The following is a 17492-nucleotide window of genomic DNA, read 5'->3' as shown; positions in this document are numbered from 1 at the left end:
CCTTTCTGAGGGTTCAATGTACACCTTACTGTCTCATGTAGAAAAAATATTTAAAATTTGGCATAAAACTTCCTTCACAGTATATGTATGAGATGTATATGTGATGTAAACAGATTTCATGCTTAGGCTTGGGTCCCAGCCCCAAGTACCTCATTATATAAATTCAAATATTCCAAAATCAGAAATCCAAAACATTTCCGGCCCCAAACATTTCAGATGAGGGGTGCTGAAACCTGTACTTTCAAAGGCTCAGGGGACAGAAGCATAGCGTTTAGAGTGCCAATGATCCAGGTTCAATTCCCTCCGCTGTCTGTAAGGAGTTTGCAGAAGGTCAGTAAATATCTGTCACACCAACTAAACAGGCATTTGTGCATGGACTGTGTAGTAACCCTGCGACCTTGTGGGTTTCCTCTGGGTGCTCCAGCTTCCTTGCATATTCCAAAGACGTACAGGTCAGGGTTAGGATGTTAATTGGTCACATGGGTGTAACTGGGCAGTGCAGGTTCATTGGTCCAGAAGGGCCTGTTACTGTGCTATAGTCTAAATAATGGTCCTGGTATGACTCGAAACTGCAACCGGTGATGAGGCTCTGACTGGGGACTTTCAGAGCTTTAGGGAAAGTGGAGTTACCCCTCAGTCATTCATGGCTCCCAGGGCCACTCTGACCCGCTCTGATTTATTTATTGTGTACAGTGAAACAATATTACAAAAAATAAGAGACATCTTGGGAATCAAAGTTGGCGGTGAAAACATCAATAATTTCAGATATGCAGATGACACTGTTAATTGCAAGTACGGAGGAAGAAATACAAAACTTAATTGATATAGTTGTTGAAGAAAGTGCAAAAATGGGTCTATCTATCAATTTGCAACAAGACAGAACGTATGGTGATATCCAAAAAGAAGGAGAATCCTATCTGCAGGCTGAGAATAAACGGGGAAGACATAAAACAAGAACAGAACTTTTGCTACTTAGGAAGCTGGGTGACATCAGATGGCAGATGCGACGTGGACATCAAAAGAAGAATAGGGATGGCAAAAGACACCTTTATGAGAATGAAGAGTGTACTGACCAATACTAAACTAGGCATGACAACCCGTCTCAGAGTACTGAAATGTTACGTTTATCCAGTTATGTTATATGGCTCAGAATGTTGGACAATATCTAGTAACATGAGGAAACGAATTGAAGCAGCAGAGATGTGGTTTTTGAGGAGGATGCAAAGAATATCATGGACAAAACGAATATCTAAAGAGGATGTCATGAACAGAGCAAACACAAAAAGAGAAATAATGTATGAGATCATGAAAAGGCAATGTAACTTCATTGAACATGTGATTTGGAAAGAGGAGTTAGAATGCACGGTAATTATGGGAAAGATTGAAGGGAAGAAAGCAAGAGGAAGGCAAAGACAAATGATGATGGAGACGGCAGCCAGAGAACTGGAAACGAATACCAGTGAATTGAACCACTTGACCTGAAACAGGAGTGTGTGGGCCATGGCAGTCAAAGCTCAAACTGGGCATGGCACCTGATGACAATGATGAATCTAAATAAAAATGACAGCTTAGATATCAAATAGACCAACCTGGCACAAGAATAACTCACACTGGGAGCCTCACCATTAATATCTCACTAACATTCTGAGCAGAAACAGACTTCTGAATTTCAAGGTTTGCACAATAAATCATTGGTTGTACCAAGATTGAAGATGTGATACTTTATTGGAATAGTTTCAAATTCCTGGACATGGCAAGGCAGGGTAGCATGGTGGTTAGCGTGACGCTTTACAGTGCAGGCAAACAGAGTTCAATTCCCACCACTGTCTGTATAGAGATTGTACACTCTCCCCGTCACTGCACGTGTTTGCTCCCACTTTCAAAAGATTAGAGTTAGTATTTGTGAACATGCCACATCAGTGCCAGAAGCACAGCAACTCGTGTAGACTGCCCCCAGCACATCCTCAAAAGGTATTGGCCATTGATGCAAACAACACCTTTCATTGTACCTTTTGATATACATGTGTGACAGATGAAGACTTTCTTTATAAACTTAATAAAGCTGGACTGAGAAGTGGCAGATGGAGTTCAAGTGAGAAAAGTGTGAAGTGATTCACTTTGTGTTGGTGCGTGGCCAAGTGGTTAAGGCGTCAGCCTAGTGATCTGAAGGTCGCTAGTTCGAGCCTCAGCTGAGGCAACGTGTTGTGTCCTTGAGCAAGGCACTTAACCACACATTGCTCTGTGACGACACCGGTGCCAAGCTGTATGGGTCCTAGTGCCCTTCCCTTGGACAACACCAGTGGTGTGGAGAGCGGAGACTTGCAGCATGGGCAACTGCCGGTCTTCCATACAACCTTGCCCAGGCCTGCACCCTGGAAACCTTCCAAGACGCAAATCCATGGTCTCACAAGACTAACGGATGCCGAAAAAGATTCACTTTGGATGGACAAATTTGAAGACAGAATACAGCGTTCATGACACTTTGGAGGAACAGAGAGATCTTGGGGTCCACGTCTGTACATCTGCCAAGTTGCCATGCAAAGTGATAGGGTTGTGAGGAAAGCATGTGATGTGTTGGCCTTCATTCATTATGGGAGTGGGTTCAAGAGCTGTGAGGTAATGTTACAGCTCCATAAACCCCGGTTAAACCACGCTGGAGTATCACGTTCAGTTCTGGTCGTCTCATTACCGGAGGGATATGGAAACTTTCGAAAGGGCACAGAGGAAATTTACTAGAGGGCATATCTTATGAAGTTGAGCAACCTAATGTTTTTCTCTTTGGAGAGGAGGAGGGTGAGAGGTGACCTGATAGAGGCATACAAGATGATAAGAGGCATCGATCAAGTGGAGAGACAGAAACTTCCCAGGGTGGAAATGGCTAATTTCACCCTGGAATTCCACCCTGGAGGCATAATATACAGCTTAAAAAAAAAAGTCATTAAGAAGGTAAAGATGGAATACAAAAGTAAACTAGCTAATAATATTGAAGAGAATAACAAAAGTTTCTTCGGATACATAAAGTGTAAAAGAGAGGCGAGAGTAGATATTGGACTGCTAGAAAATGATGGTGCAGAGGTAGTAATGGCAGATGAACTGAATGAGTATTTTGCATCGGCCTTCTCTGTATGGTACTAGCAGTATGGTGGAAGCTCCAGGTGTCAGGGGTCATGAAGTGTGTGAAGTGCCATTACAAGGGAGAAGGTTCTTGGGAAACTGAAAGTCTGAAGGTAGGTAAGTCACCTGGAGCAGATTGAATACACCCTAGGATTCTGAAGGAGGTGGCTGAAGAGATTGTGGAGGCATTAGTGATGATCTTTCAAGAATCAGTAGAGTCTGGCATGGTTCCAGAAAACTGGAAAAACTGCAAATGTCAATCCTCTCTTTAAGAAGGGAGAGAGACAGAAGAAAGGAAATTATAAAGACAGTTAATCTGACCTCAGTAGTTGGGAAGATATTGGAGTTGATTGTTAAGGAGGAGGTCTCAGGGTAATTGGAGGCACATGATAAAATGGGCCAAAGCCAGCATGGTTTCCTCAAGGGAAAATCTTGCCTGACAAATCTGTTGGAATTCTTTGAAGAAAAAACAAGCAGAATAGACAAAGGAGAATCAGTTGATGTAGTGTACATGGATTTTCAAAAGGTCTTTGACAAGGTGCCACACATGAGGCTGCTTAACAAGTTATGAGCCCATGGTATTACAGGAAAGATTCTAGCATGGATAAAGCAGTGGCTGATTGGCCGGAGGCAAAGAGTGGGAATAAAGGGAGCCTTTTTTGGTTAGCTGCCAGTGACTAGTGGTGTTCCAAACGGATCTGTGTTGGGATGATTCTTTTTTATGTTATATGTCAATGATTTGGAGGATGAAATTGATGGCTTTGTTGCAAAATTTGCAGACAATACAAAGATTAGAGGAGCAAACAACAGGAATTCTGCAGATGCTGGAAATTCAAGCAACACACATAAAAGTTGCTGGTGAACGCAGCAGGCCAGGCAGCATCTCTAGGAAGAGGTACAGTCTACGTTTCAGGCCGAGACCCTTCGTCAGGACTAACTGAAGGAAGAGTGAGTAAGGGATTTGAAAGTTGGAGGGGGAGGGGGAGATCCGAAATGATAGGAGAAGACAGGAGGGGGAGGGATGGAGCCAAAAGCTGGACAGGTGATTGGCAAAAGGGATACGAGAGGATCATGGGACAGGAGGTCCGGGAAGAAAGACGGGGGGGGGCGGGGGGACCCAGAGGATGGGCAAGAGGTATATTCAGAGGAACAGAGGGAGAAAAAGGAGAGTGAGAGAAAGAATGTGTGTATAAAAATAAGTAACAGATGGGGTACGAGGGGGAGGTGGGGCATTAGCGGAAGTTAGAGAAGTCGATATTCATGTCATCAGGTTGGAGGCTACCCAGACGGAATATAAGGTGTTGTTCCTCCAACCTGAGTGTGGCTTCATCTTTTCAGTAGAGGAGGCCGTGGATAGACATGTCAGAATGGGAATGGGATGCGGAATTAAAATGTGTGGCCACTGGGAGATCCTGCTTTCTCTGGCGGACAGAGCGTAGGTGTTCAGCAAAGCGGTCTCCCAGTCTGCGTCAGGTCTCGCCAATATATAAGAGCCCACATCGGGAGCACCGGAAGCAGTATATCACCCCAGCTGACTCACAGGTGAAGTGTTGCCTCACCTGGAAGGACTGTTTGGGGCCCTGAATGGTGGTAAGGGAGGAAGTGTAAGGGCATGTGTAGCACTTGTTCCGCTTACACGGATAAGTGCCAGGAGGGAGATCAGTGGGGAGGGATGGGGGGAACGAATGGACAAGGGAGTTGCGTAGGGAGCAATCCCTGCGGAATGCAGGGGAGGGGGGAAGGGAAAGATGTGCTTAGTGGTGGGATCCCGTTGGAGGTGGCGGAAGTTACGGAGAATAATATGTTGGACCCGGAGGCTGGTGGGGTGGTAGGTGAGGACCAGGGGAACCCTATTCCTAGTGGGGTGGTGGGAGGATGGAGTGAGAGCAGATGTACGTGAAATGGGGGAGATGCGTTTAAGAGCAGAGTTGATGGTGGAGGAAGGGAAGCCCCTTTCTTTAAAAAAGGAAGACATCTCCCTCGTCCTAGAGTGAAAAGCCTCATCCTGAGAGCAGATGCGGCGGAGACGGAGGAATTGCGAGAAGGGGATGGCGTTTTTGCAAGAGACAGGGTGAGAAGGGGAATAGTCCAGATAGCTGTGAGAGTCAGTAGGCTTACAGGAGACATCAGTGCATAAGCTGATAGTAGACATTAGAGGGGCAGGTAGTTTTGAGGAAGGACAGGCACTACAGAATGACTTAGACAGATTAGGAGAATGGGCAAAGAAATGGCAGATGGAATACAGTGTTGGGAAGTGTATGGTCATGCACTTTGGTAAAATAAATGAAAGGGTTGACTACTTTCTAAATGGAGAGAAAATACAAAAAAAAACTGAGGTGCAAAGGGACTTAGGAGTCATTGTGCAGGATTTCCTAAAGGTTAATTTGCAGGTTGAGTCTGTGGTGAAGAAGGTAAATGCAATGTTAGCAATCATTTCAAGAGGACTAAAATATAAAAGCAAGGATGTAATGTTGAGACTTTATAAAGCACTGGCGAGGCCTCACTTGGAGTACTGTGAGCAGTTTTCAGCTCCTTATCTCAGAAAGGACATCCTGAAACTGGAGGGAGTTCAAAGGTGTTTCACGAAAATGATTCCAGGATTGAACAGCTTGTCATATGAAGAGCGTTTGATGGCTCTGGACTCGTATTCGTTAGAATTCAGAAGATTAAGAGGTGACCTCACTGAAACTTATCGAATGGTGAAAGGCCTTGACAGAGTGGATGTGGAGAGGATGTTTCCTGTTGTGGGAGGATCTAAGACCTAAGGACACAGCCTCAGAATAGAGGGTTGTTCTTTTAGAACAGAGATGAGGAGGAATTTCTTTAACCAGAGAATGGTGAATCTGTGGAATTCGTTGCCACAGGCAGCTGTGGATTTTATGTATATTTATGGCAGAGGTTGATAGATTCTTGATTGGTCAGGCTGTGAAGGGATACGGGGAGAAGGTAGGAGATTGAGGCTGAGAGGGAAATGGACCAGCCATGATGAAATGGTGGAGCAGACGCGATGGGCCAAGTGGCCTCATTCTCTTCCTACATCTTATGGTCTTATAATTTAAAGATGTTTGGACAAAAGCATAGGGGAGATGTCAGAGGTAAGTTTTTTCATATAGAGGTAGTGAGTGGCTAGAATCTGCTGCTACAGGCAGTGGTAGAGGCAGATACATTAGGAGCATTTGAGAAACTCTTAGATTGGCATATGGACGATACAAAAGGAGGGTAATGTTAGCTTGATCTGAGAGTAGGGTCAAAGGTCAGCAAAACATTGTGGGTTGAAGTGCCTGTACTGTCTTTTATCTTCTTAATCTTTCTAAGTTAACTGTCATTTGTCACCCCCAAAATCGTATGCAAGTACTCACGTTCGATTAGGAACAGGAAGCAGACCACTCCCATAGCAGCAACAATGACGCCTGGCACCACAAAGGACAACCCCCAGCTGCTGGACACCCAGTGCGCAGCTATCAGGGAGCCCAAGATGTTCCCCACAGAGGTATGAGAATTCCAGATCCCCATTATCAAGCCTCGCCTGTCAAATGCACAGAAAGCACAGGAATTACAGGTTTACTATCACCTGAATATGGTGTGAAACTTGTTATTTTGCAGCATAATAATAACAACAAAGAACAACAAATATAAGTATATATACTAAAAAATTAAACGATGTAAGTTGTACAAAAAGAAAGGGAAAAATTACTGAGGAAGTGTTCATGGGTTCAATGCCCTTTCAGAAATCTGATGGCAGACGGAAAGAAGCTGTTCCTGAATCACTGAATATGTGCCTTCAGGCTCCTGTACCTCCTCCCTAATGGTAGTAATGAGAAGAGGGCATAACCTGGGTGATGGGGTCTGTAATGATGGATGTGGCCTTCGTGAGGCATCACTCCTTGAAGACGTCCTGGATACTGGAGGGGCGACTGTACAGGAAGGAGCTGGCTGAGTTTACAACTTTCTGCAGCTTTTTCTGATTCTGCGCGGTGGCCCCTCCAGACCAGATATGATGCAACCAGAGGCATCCAAGCAATACACAACGTGAAGAACTCGGAAATATCATCAGATGGTGTCTTACTTTCCCTTTCCAAACCAGTTCCCAATGCAGGTCACGACACTGGGCCAGCCTGTTGTCTGCACTAAACCATTCGCGATCTGTCAACAAAACAATCAGAGGTTAAAATCAACACAACAGTCAACATCGTTTATTAACTGGACTCTAACAACTGTCTTAAACCATTTAAAATGGCACTGGTGAGACACAAAGACGACAATAAAATACCAAATACTCTAATAACACACATCAAAGTTGCTGGTGAACACAGCAGGCCAGGCAGCATCTCTAGGAAGAGGTACAGTCGACGTTTCAAGCCGAGACCCTTCGTCAGGACTAGCGAAGGGTCTCGGCCTGAAACGTCGACTGTACCTCTTCCTAGAGATGCTGCCTGGCCTGCTGCGTTCACCAGCAACTTTGATGTGTGTTGCTTGAATTTCCAGCATCTGCAGAACTCCTGTCATTTGCAAATACTCTAATCATCACTTTTTTATGGACAATGAATAGTCTGTTACTTCCCTTTTGGAGTTGTGCCTTTGAATCACCTGTATGACCTGGCATTTCTGCAGTGCTCTGGAGGATTTGGTGAACCAGAGTTTTGAAGGTAAAGTGCTGGGGCTTGGCGGGTACAGGCCAAATCGAAGAAGTGGGGCCTGGGCCTGTGGGTGAGGAATGAGCTGATGTTTGTCCAATTTAAACATTGAGCTAGATTTAAAAAGTCAGCTGCAAGCCAGAACAAGGTGGCAGAGCCTGTGCCCAAGAGCGAGGAACAAGCTGATACTGGGACATCGCTGAAGGGGTTTTGGGGTTGAATTGAAGTGAGTCTGAGCCAGAGAGCAAGGATTGAGTCGATGTTTGGCCGATTTAAGTGTAGGAGCAGGTTGAAAATGTCGGGATGCAAGACTGGAGGCAAGGGTTCAGCTCGTCACTTGGTGAGGTTTACTCATCTCTCTGCTGAACTGAGGCTGTGGCCTGCTAATGGTCTCCTGGACCAGCTGCAGTGATGAACCGGCTTCGTGGCTGTGAACTCATTTTCATGAACTTTAGTTCTGAGTATCATTTGTTTACTTTTTATAATTTGCACGATTTGCGCTTTTCCACGCTTTGGGTATTTGACGGTCTTTTTTAAATGGGTTCTATTGAGTTTCCTTGTTTTGTGGCTGCCTGTAAGGAGACAAATTTCAAGGCTATTGGCGGTGTACTACTTTCACTTGCTCCTCAATCACACTTCATATACCTGGGCACAAGAACAGCCTGGCCCCTGTCACCCACACAGTTCTGAAGGCTGAACAGAGAAATGCCATTTTTATACAGAAATTAATGATTAGATACAGATATTGATCTAATAGAAATGTTGTGCACTTCTGAATCCCATCATTCACGTATTTAAGTACCAGTCATAATACATATTTCAGGTGTTATTAACCAATAAAATCTCTGTGTTAAACACCAACAACACTTGAGATTTAGTAAAATAACTGTCCAATCGTAAGTATTAGCCTAGAACCCTTTGCTTGTATCTATACCTTATCTGGGTATGCTTAGTAAGCTTGGTTCTTGAGCTTGAACAGAAAGCCTGTACAAAGGAGAGTTAGGCTTTCCAGGGTCGTCTTCAGCCTGGGTGACTGCACTATGTCCACAAACTGTTTATTATCATCTTTACTGTTGCCTTAATGAACTTCCATGCTCAGAAAAGACTATGATATGTCTGTACTCTGTTCTGTTGGCACAACATTTTAACCTTCTCCTTGTTGCAATTTATCTAAGGTTTTGGGCCCCTTATCCAAGAAAAGACATGCTGGCATTGGAGAGTGTCCAGAGGAGTTTATGAGAATGATCCCGGGAATGAAAGGATTAACAGATGAGGAGCATTTGATGGCTCTGGGCCAGTACTCGCTGGAGTTTAGTACAATGAGAGGGGATCTCATTGAAACCTATCAAATATTGAAAGGCCAAGACGGAGTGGATGAGGAGAAGATATTTCCTATAGTGGATGCATCTAGGACCAGAGATCATAGCCTCAGAACAGAGGAACATCCATTTAGAACTGAGATGAGTAGGCATTTATTCAGCCAGAGGGTGGTGAATCTGTGGAATTCATTGCTTTAAATATACTCGATGGCTTGGCCTTCACAGCTGAATACAGCAGAGGTTGATAAGTTCTGGATTAGTCAGGGAGTCAAAGGTTACAGGGAGAAAAGCAGGAGAATGGGATTGAGAGGGTTAATAAACCGGCTGTGATGGAATGGTGGAGCAACTTGATGGGCCAAATGGCCTAATTTTGCTCCTATAGCTTATGGTCAAACTTCAACAACTGCACTTTGAGCTCATTGGAAAGCACTACAATTAGACTAGAATCAACAAGCTAGCCTAACATGACAACATCTCTTCAACAGTTAACAGCAAATATTCTATGAAGATCATATTTGAATAGAAAATTTGCACCCTTTATATAGCTTTGTGTTTCTAATGGAGGTCACAAGCCAAAAAAAGAACAGTCCATTATTATGTCTGTCCAAATTACAAGGACATAATGATATCCTAGCTTTGGGTGCAGGGAAGGGAGCAGTGAGGAGTTCAGTGGTAAACTAGAGCTGAAGTGGGTGAGGAAGCAGCCAGCCCATGCAAAGGGTCTGTAAGGGTGTGAGGGGGACGGGCAGAGTGAAGAGGGAGAATGAGAGGAAGGGAAACAAGATGGTGAGAGACATTGGCAAAATTATACATTGGTAAATTGGTTTATTATTGTCACATGTACTGAAATACAGTAAAAAAAAACTTCGTTTTGCCTGCCACCCATGCAGATCAATTCATGCATTAACCCTTTCATTCCCAGAATCATTCTCGTGACCCTCCTCAGGATCCTCTCCACAAAGTAAGACTTGTGCTCTGCTTAAACCCTCATTTTTTAAATTTTAATTTAATTTACATTCTACTCCCTTGGTCTCACTTGCTGTATCTTCTTGTCTGGTCAGCCATCCCATATCATTCACCCTTTTATTTTCTGTGCAGCATCTGAAGATGAGGAAGTTTATAAAATTATGAGTGATAAATAGAAGCTGGTTTAAGATGGTGCTGGTGAACCTCAGTGACTTCTGGCTGGTGACCAATGAAACGAGGAAAACAACTAAATACCTTTTTAATCACAAACAAGAGAAAATCTGCAGATGTGGAAATCCATGCAACACACACAAAATGCTGGAGGAACACAGCAGGTCTATGGAAAGGAGTAAACAGTTGACATTTTGGGCTGAGACCCTTCATCGGGACTGGAGAAAAAAGCTGAGAAGTCAGCGTAAGAAGGCAGAGGGAGGGGAGGAAGAAATACAAGGTAGTAGGTGATAGATGAAATGGGAGGCAGGAGAGGAGTGAAGGAAGGAGCTGGGAAGTCGATTGGTGAAAGAGATAAAGGGCTAGAATCTGACAGAAGCGAACAGAAGGCCACGGAAGAAAGGGAAGGGGGATGAACACCAGAGGGAGGAGATGGACAGGTAAGGAGATAAGGTGAAGGAGGGAAACAGGAATGGGGAATGGTGAGGGAGAGGCAGCTACCGTAAGTTTGAGAATTTGATGTTCATGCCATCACATTGGCGGCTACCCAGGTGGATTATAAGGTGTTGCTCCTCCAACCTGAGTGTGGCCTCATCGTGACAGTAGAGGAGGACAAGGGCTGACATGTCGGAATAGGAATAGAAAGTGGAATTGAAATGGGTGGCCACTGGGAGATCCAGTATTTTTTGGTGAAGTGGTTTCCCAATCTATATCGGGTCTCACTGACCTACAGGAGGCCACACCAGGAGCACTGGATACAGTAGATGACCCCAACAGACTCACAGGTGAAGTGTCACCTCACCTGGAAGGACTATCAATGGTAGTGAGGGAAGAGGAGTAGGGGCAGGTATAGCATTTTTTCTGCTTGAAAGGATAAGTGCCAGGAAGGGAGATCAGTGGGAAGGAACAAATGGGCAAGGAAGTCACATAGGAGCAATCCCGGCTGAAAGCAGAAAGTGGGGGTGGTGGGGAAAGACGTGATTGGTGGTGGGATCCAGTTGGAGATGATAGAGGCTACAGAGAATTATGTGCAGGATGTGGAGGTGGTAGGTGAGGACAAGAGGAGTCCTATCCCTGATGGGGTGGCGGGAGGAGAGGGAGGTCAGAAGTGTGCGAAATGGAAGAAATGCTGGTAAGGGTAGCAGTAATGGCGGAGAAAGGGAAGCCCCTTTCTTTGAAGGAGGAGGACATCTCCTTAGTTCTGGAATGAAAAGCCTCATCCTGAGAGCAGATGTAGCAGAAACAGAACAATTAAGAGGAGGGGTGGCACTTTTACAAGTAATAGGATAGGAAGAGGTACAGTCCAGGTAGCTGTGAAAATCAGTGGGTTTATAAAAGATATGAGTAGATAAGCTGTCCCTAGAGATAGAGACAGAGATATCAAGAAAGGGGAGGGAGGTGTCAGAATGGACCAGGAAAATTTGAAGGCAGGGTGGAAGTTGGAGGCAAAGTTGATGTCCAGGTAAATTTGAGGGAAAGGTGGCACTTTTTCTGGTAAACGACTGCCACAAGCAGTAGTCTGTAACTTCCCCTTGGACTTGGAAGTAATTTGAAGTGGCAGGACTGAGGCACGGCAGCTGGCCCATCATCAGAGCAAGGAAGACCTGAGGTCCAATTCATTTAAGCGCAATGAGGAGCCAGAAAGATTGGGTAGAGGCCAAATCGAGGCAGCGGGGTCCAGCCCCCAGAGTGTATTGAAGCAACTGAATTGGATCTCTGGTTGACAATTGTGGCGCTGGGCCAGATTGAAAAGGTCAGAGTGTCGGGTCTCGCGGAGAGAATCGGACTGATTCAGCTCACTGTACGGCTGTGCACTGGACTCTCTTTGAGAACTTCAGGTCAGAACATTATTTGCTTGTGTATATTGTTTGCATGATTCGTTTTCCTTTCTCTGTACATTGGGGAGTTTGGCAGATTTTTTTTAATGGGTTCTATTGGGTTTCTTTGTTTCGCGGCTGCCTGTTAGGAGACAAATCTCAGGATTGTACACTGCATACACACTTTGATAATAAATGTACTTTGAACTTTAGAGTAGATGGTCAGAATCATTTTTCATCCCGGTAGAAATGTCAAATACAAGAGGGCATAGCAGTAATACGATAAAGAGAAGTTTAATGGAGGTGAGCTGTGTAAGTTGTTTTTACAGAGAAATGTGTCTTTAACATCTCTACCAGGATAAAAAAGGATTCTGACCATCTACTCTAAAGTTCAAAGTAGACTTGTTGTGGAATCGGCTGCTGGGGTGCCGGTGGAAGCAGAAGTGATAGCGGTGTTTAACAGCCAATCGGACAGGCACATAAAATGTCAGGGAATGAGGCTATGGATGATGTACAGGGATCTCCTGCATCACTGTCTAGTACCGGAATTACAAGGCATCTGGCTGCAAGTCCCTACAAAGGATTGTGAGGGCTGCTCAGAGGATCATCGGAGTCTCTCTTCCACCCATCCGAGAAATTTATCAAGAGCACTGTGCACACAGGGCCCTTAGAATTGTCAATGATCCCTCCCATCCGTCCAGCAGTCTCTTTGGCCCCCTACCACCAGGCAGCAGCTACCACAGCATTAGGACAAGGACTGTTAGGGTGGGAAACAGCTTCTTCCCCCAGACTGTGAGGCTGCTGAACTCCCTGCCACCACCCAGCTCTCATCACGTGTGAATCGTCAGTAACGTTATACCGTTTACTTCTTGACTTGTGTCAAAAATACACCTTATGCTGAATGTCATTCTTCTGGAATATACTTTATTAGTTGTTAAATTATTTGTGGTGATATTAGTGTGTGTGTGTGTGTGTGTGTGTGTGTGTGTGTTATATGTACTGTGCTATGCATGTCGGTCTGGAGAAATGTTTCATTTTGCAGTATACATGCGTATTACTGAATGATAATAAGATTGAACTCAACGTGCAGACAGATGGGATCAGTTTAATTGGACATCATGGGCCAAAGAGCCCGTCCCTAAGCAGTGCTGCTCTACGTTAACTCTCTCACTTGCCCCCGCACAATTTTCTTCCACCCACGCTGGGTAGAAGATACAAAAGCCTGAAGGCATGTGCCACCAGACTCAAGGACAGTTTCTCCCCCACTGTTATCAGACTATTATAAGACTAGTAAACATTCCCCTAGTACAATAAGGTGACCACTTGACCTCATTATGGCCCCTGCATCCTTGTATTCTGAGACTGTGCTCTACAGCGATCTGCGGCATAGAATTCCTTCAGCTTAAATAAACTCATCCTTATCTTTATTCCATTCTGAGACTACGCCCTCTGGTCCTAGACTCCTCTGCAATAGGAAACATCCTCTCCACATCCACCCCATCTAGGCCTTTCAAAATATTCGATAGGTTTCAATGAGGTCCCCTGCCTTATTCTCCTAAACTCCAGCGAGTACAGGCCCACTGTCTACCTGCAATGTACTTTCTCTCTAACCATAAAACTTCATTCTGAATTCTGCTATTGTTTTCCCTTGTACTACTTCAGTGCACTGTTGTAATGAAATCATCTGTATGGATGGCACGCAAAGCTAGTTTTTCACTGAACATCAGTCGATGTGGCAATAATAAATTACTTTATCGATTTACACTGTGTTGTGCACCACAGCTGGTGTCACAGTAATAAATTAATTACCAATGAAATACACTACCTTCCTTAGACACAACCCTTTTCTCTTGAATGAAATGGACAACTTGCCTGCTCACCTGAATAAAGATGTAGTACTGCAAGTTGTGAATGTTGTAGAAGTATCCCATGCCAAACAGTGCAGTGAACAAACCACTGGCCAGCATCCCAACCGTGAGGTACAAGCGAATGGATAAACGTTCTCCGATTATTCCACTGGCAGCAAAAGAAAAGGTATCACTAAGGTCAAGGGAAGAGAGGACAGAACCGCTGTAGAGGACAGGAGGACATTGACACATTGCCCTGTCACAAACCCTTCAACACAATCAGTCACTCATGTTCTTGATACTGTTTATTAGTTATTTATTTGTTGTCTGATTTTTGAAATGGCAATGTTTGTCTTCTCATGCACGTTATCCATCTTTGTGTGTAGTAATTTTTTTGACTCTATTGTGTTCCTTTGTGTTTTCATTTATTTTATTTATTTAGAGATACAGCGTGGAACAGGACTCTCTGCACAAAGAGCCGTGACAACCAGCAACCCACCTATTTAACCCGAGCCTAATCACAGAACAACTAATAATGACCAATTAACCGGTCCACCTTTGGAGGGTGGATGGAAACAGGAGCACCCGGAATCCCACACAGTCACAGGAAGAACATACATACCCCTTACACACAGCACCAGAATTGAATTCTGAACTCTAACACCCCAAGCTATAATAGCGACTACTGTGAATGCCCACAAAAAATGAACCTCAGGGCAGTATATGGTGACATATACTGCACATACTTTGATAATAAATTTACTTTGAACTTGACCTAATCCTGCAGCCTTTTTGCACACATTAAATTCAGTAAACAGGATTGAGGCAAATACATGGGAGTAATGATCCATAAATCCTTGAAAGTGGCAACATGGGTACAAAGGTCATAGAGAGCAGTTTTGGTACATTGACCTTCATAAGTCAGGGCACGGAATACAGCAGATGGGATTTTATCAGACTTTGGTGAGGTTGAATTTGGAGTATTGTGTGCAGTTCTGGTCATAAAACTTAACAATAAACTTGAGAGTGTTTACTTGAGAGTAAACTTGAAAGTTTACAAGAATGTTCCAGGGACTTGAGGACGTGAGCTACAGAGATAGGGTGAACAGATTCGGACTTTATTCCCTGGACTGTAGGTGAATATGGAGAGATTTGATAGAGGATATAAAATTACAAAGGGTATAGACACAGGGTAAATGCAAATAGGCTTTTTCCACTGAGGTTGAGCAAGACTTTCTTGTTTTTCAAATCTTTTTATTGTTATATTATACAAGAAAAATAACGTGAGTACATTAAAGTAACAACACTTACAATGTCTCAAAAAAGACATTATCTTAAAGATTGAAAAAAATTTTGTGATAACAAAAAAACCTGCTTAGCAGAAAAGTGAGAAAAAAAAAGAGCCCATTAGGTGTACAACCCCGGAGCCATGCGTCATACAAAAAGCTTCTAAAAATAAACATCAAACCGCCAGCAAGAAAACAAAATATACTAAAAAATTTACAATTAGATCGTGGAAAAATTATATCAATTAGCTCAAATGATAATAACGAGCAAATGAGCCCCATCTTTTCTCAAAATCAAATAAAGGTTCAAAGGTTCGACTTCTAATTTTCTCCTAACTAAGACATAGCATCACTTGAGAGAACCGTTGTGACAAAGTGGGAGCTGATGTATCCTTCCACTTCAACAAAATGGCCCTCCTAGCTATCAGTGTAACAAATGCAATAACATGTTGGTCAGACACAGAAATACCATGAATATTTTGAGGAATTATTCCAAAAAGCACAGTTAATTTATTAGGTTGTAAATTAATTTTAAATACTTTAGAAATTGTTGAAAAAACCGACTTCCAGAACTGTTCCAATATAGAACAAGACCAAAACATATTTGTCAGTGTAGCTATCTCAGTTTTACATCTATCACAATGACTATCAACATTAGAAAAGACTTTAGAAAGCCTCTCCTTTGTCAAATGATGACGATGTACAATTTTAAATTGAATCAGTGAATGGCTAGCACAAATTGAACAAGAGTTAACCAACTTCAAAATCCGCATCCGTCATAAAAGTCAAATTAAGTTCCTTTTCCCAATCCTGTTTAATTTTAGACAAAGGACGCTTATCCCATTGTAATAACAAATTATAAATTCTTCCAACAGAACCCTTAATCAAAGGATTCATACTCATAATAGTATCTAACAGGTCAGCCTCCAATATGTAAGGAAAATTACTTAAATATTTTTGTAAAAAATGTCTAACTTGAAGGTATTGTAGAAAGTGTGAGTATGAAAGAGAATATTTATCAATTAACTGTTCAAAAGACATCGATCTATCTTCTTTAAATAAATCCAAAAAAGAATTAATACCTTTAATTTTCCAAAGTAAAAAAATTGGATCACTCAAAGAAGGCTTAAAAAAGTAATTTCAATAAATTAAACTACAAAGTTTAAATTTTTTAAGATTAAAAAAATTGCGAAACTGGAGCCAAATTTGTAAAGAATACTTAATCACAGGATATAGGTTTAAATTAACAACTTTAACTAATTGCATAGGTAAAGGAGCTCCCAATAACGAGGTTAAATAAAACTGTTTTACAACTTTCAGTTCCAGGTCTATCCAAACTGGCCGATCACTCTTATCAACCCAGTATAACCAAAAAGACATGTATCGCACATTAACAGCCCAATAATACATTCTTAGATTAGGCAAAGCAAGACTTCCATCCTTTTTCAATTTTTGTAAGTGACATTTACTAATTCTTGGTCTTTTATTGTTCCAAATAAAAGATAAAATAATAGAATCAATCCGATCAAAAAACTTCCTAGTCAAAAAAACAGGAATATTCTGAAATAAATATAAAAATTTCAGTAAAATCATCATTTTAACTATATGAATACGACCAACAAGTGAAAATGTAAGTGGACTCCATCTACTAAATAAATACTTCATAGAGTCTACTAAGGGAAAAAAATTGGCTTTATAAAGATCCTTATATTTTTTAGTAATTATAATACCTAAATATCTAAAAGAGTTTGTAACTTTAAAAGGAGTATTATCATATATAGAGACAGAATCATTTAAAGGAAACAATTCACTTTTACTAAAATTTATTTTATATCCTGAAAAACCTCCAAGCTCATTAAATAATTTTAGCAAGGCAGGAATGGATTCGTCAGGGTTAGATATATAAACCAATACATCATCAGCGTAAAGAGAGATCTTATGCATGGTCTCATTCACAAAAATCCCATGGATATTTTTAGCCTCACGAAGAGCAATAGCAAGGGGTTCTAATATTAAATTAAACAACAAAGGACTTAATGGACAACCTTATCTTGTCCCCCATGAAAGCTGAAAAAAAGGAGACCTACAATTGTTAGTGACAACAGTAGCAATAGGGGCTTTATATATCATTTTAATCCAATTATTAAAATTAACACCAAAGCCAAATTTCTCTAAAACATTGAATAAATATTTCCATTCGACTTGATCCAAAGACAACACATTGTGGAGTTTTAAAAGGGGACGAATATATAATGTTAAATAGTCTCCGAACATTTGAAAAGGAATAGCGACCCTTTATAAAGCCTGTTTGATCTTTAAAAATAATTTTACCTAAAAT

General features: G+C 42.3%; 1 protein-coding gene across 1 annotated transcript in view; it reads right to left on the bottom strand.

Annotated features, from left to right (window-relative positions):
* LOC134347795 (glucose-6-phosphate exchanger SLC37A1-like) overlaps positions 1-17492 on the bottom strand; it is a 110607-nt gene that overhangs the window by 47841 nt on the left and 45274 nt on the right. Inside the window, exons 6-8 of the mRNA XM_063050222.1 lie at positions 13902-14037; positions 7181-7257; positions 6474-6640 (exon numbers count right to left, since the gene is read on the bottom strand). Coding sequence (XP_062906292.1) covers positions 6474-6640; positions 7181-7257; positions 13902-14037 — 380 coding nt within the window. The remainder of the gene's footprint in view (positions 1-6473; positions 6641-7180; positions 7258-13901; positions 14038-17492) is intronic.

The sequence above is a fragment of the Mobula hypostoma genome, chromosome 6, assembly GCF_963921235.1.
Source record: "Mobula hypostoma chromosome 6, sMobHyp1.1, whole genome shotgun sequence".
NCBI lineage: Eukaryota > Metazoa > Chordata > Chondrichthyes > Myliobatiformes > Myliobatidae > Mobula > Mobula hypostoma.
This window is presented reverse-complemented; position numbering and strand designations above follow the sequence as displayed.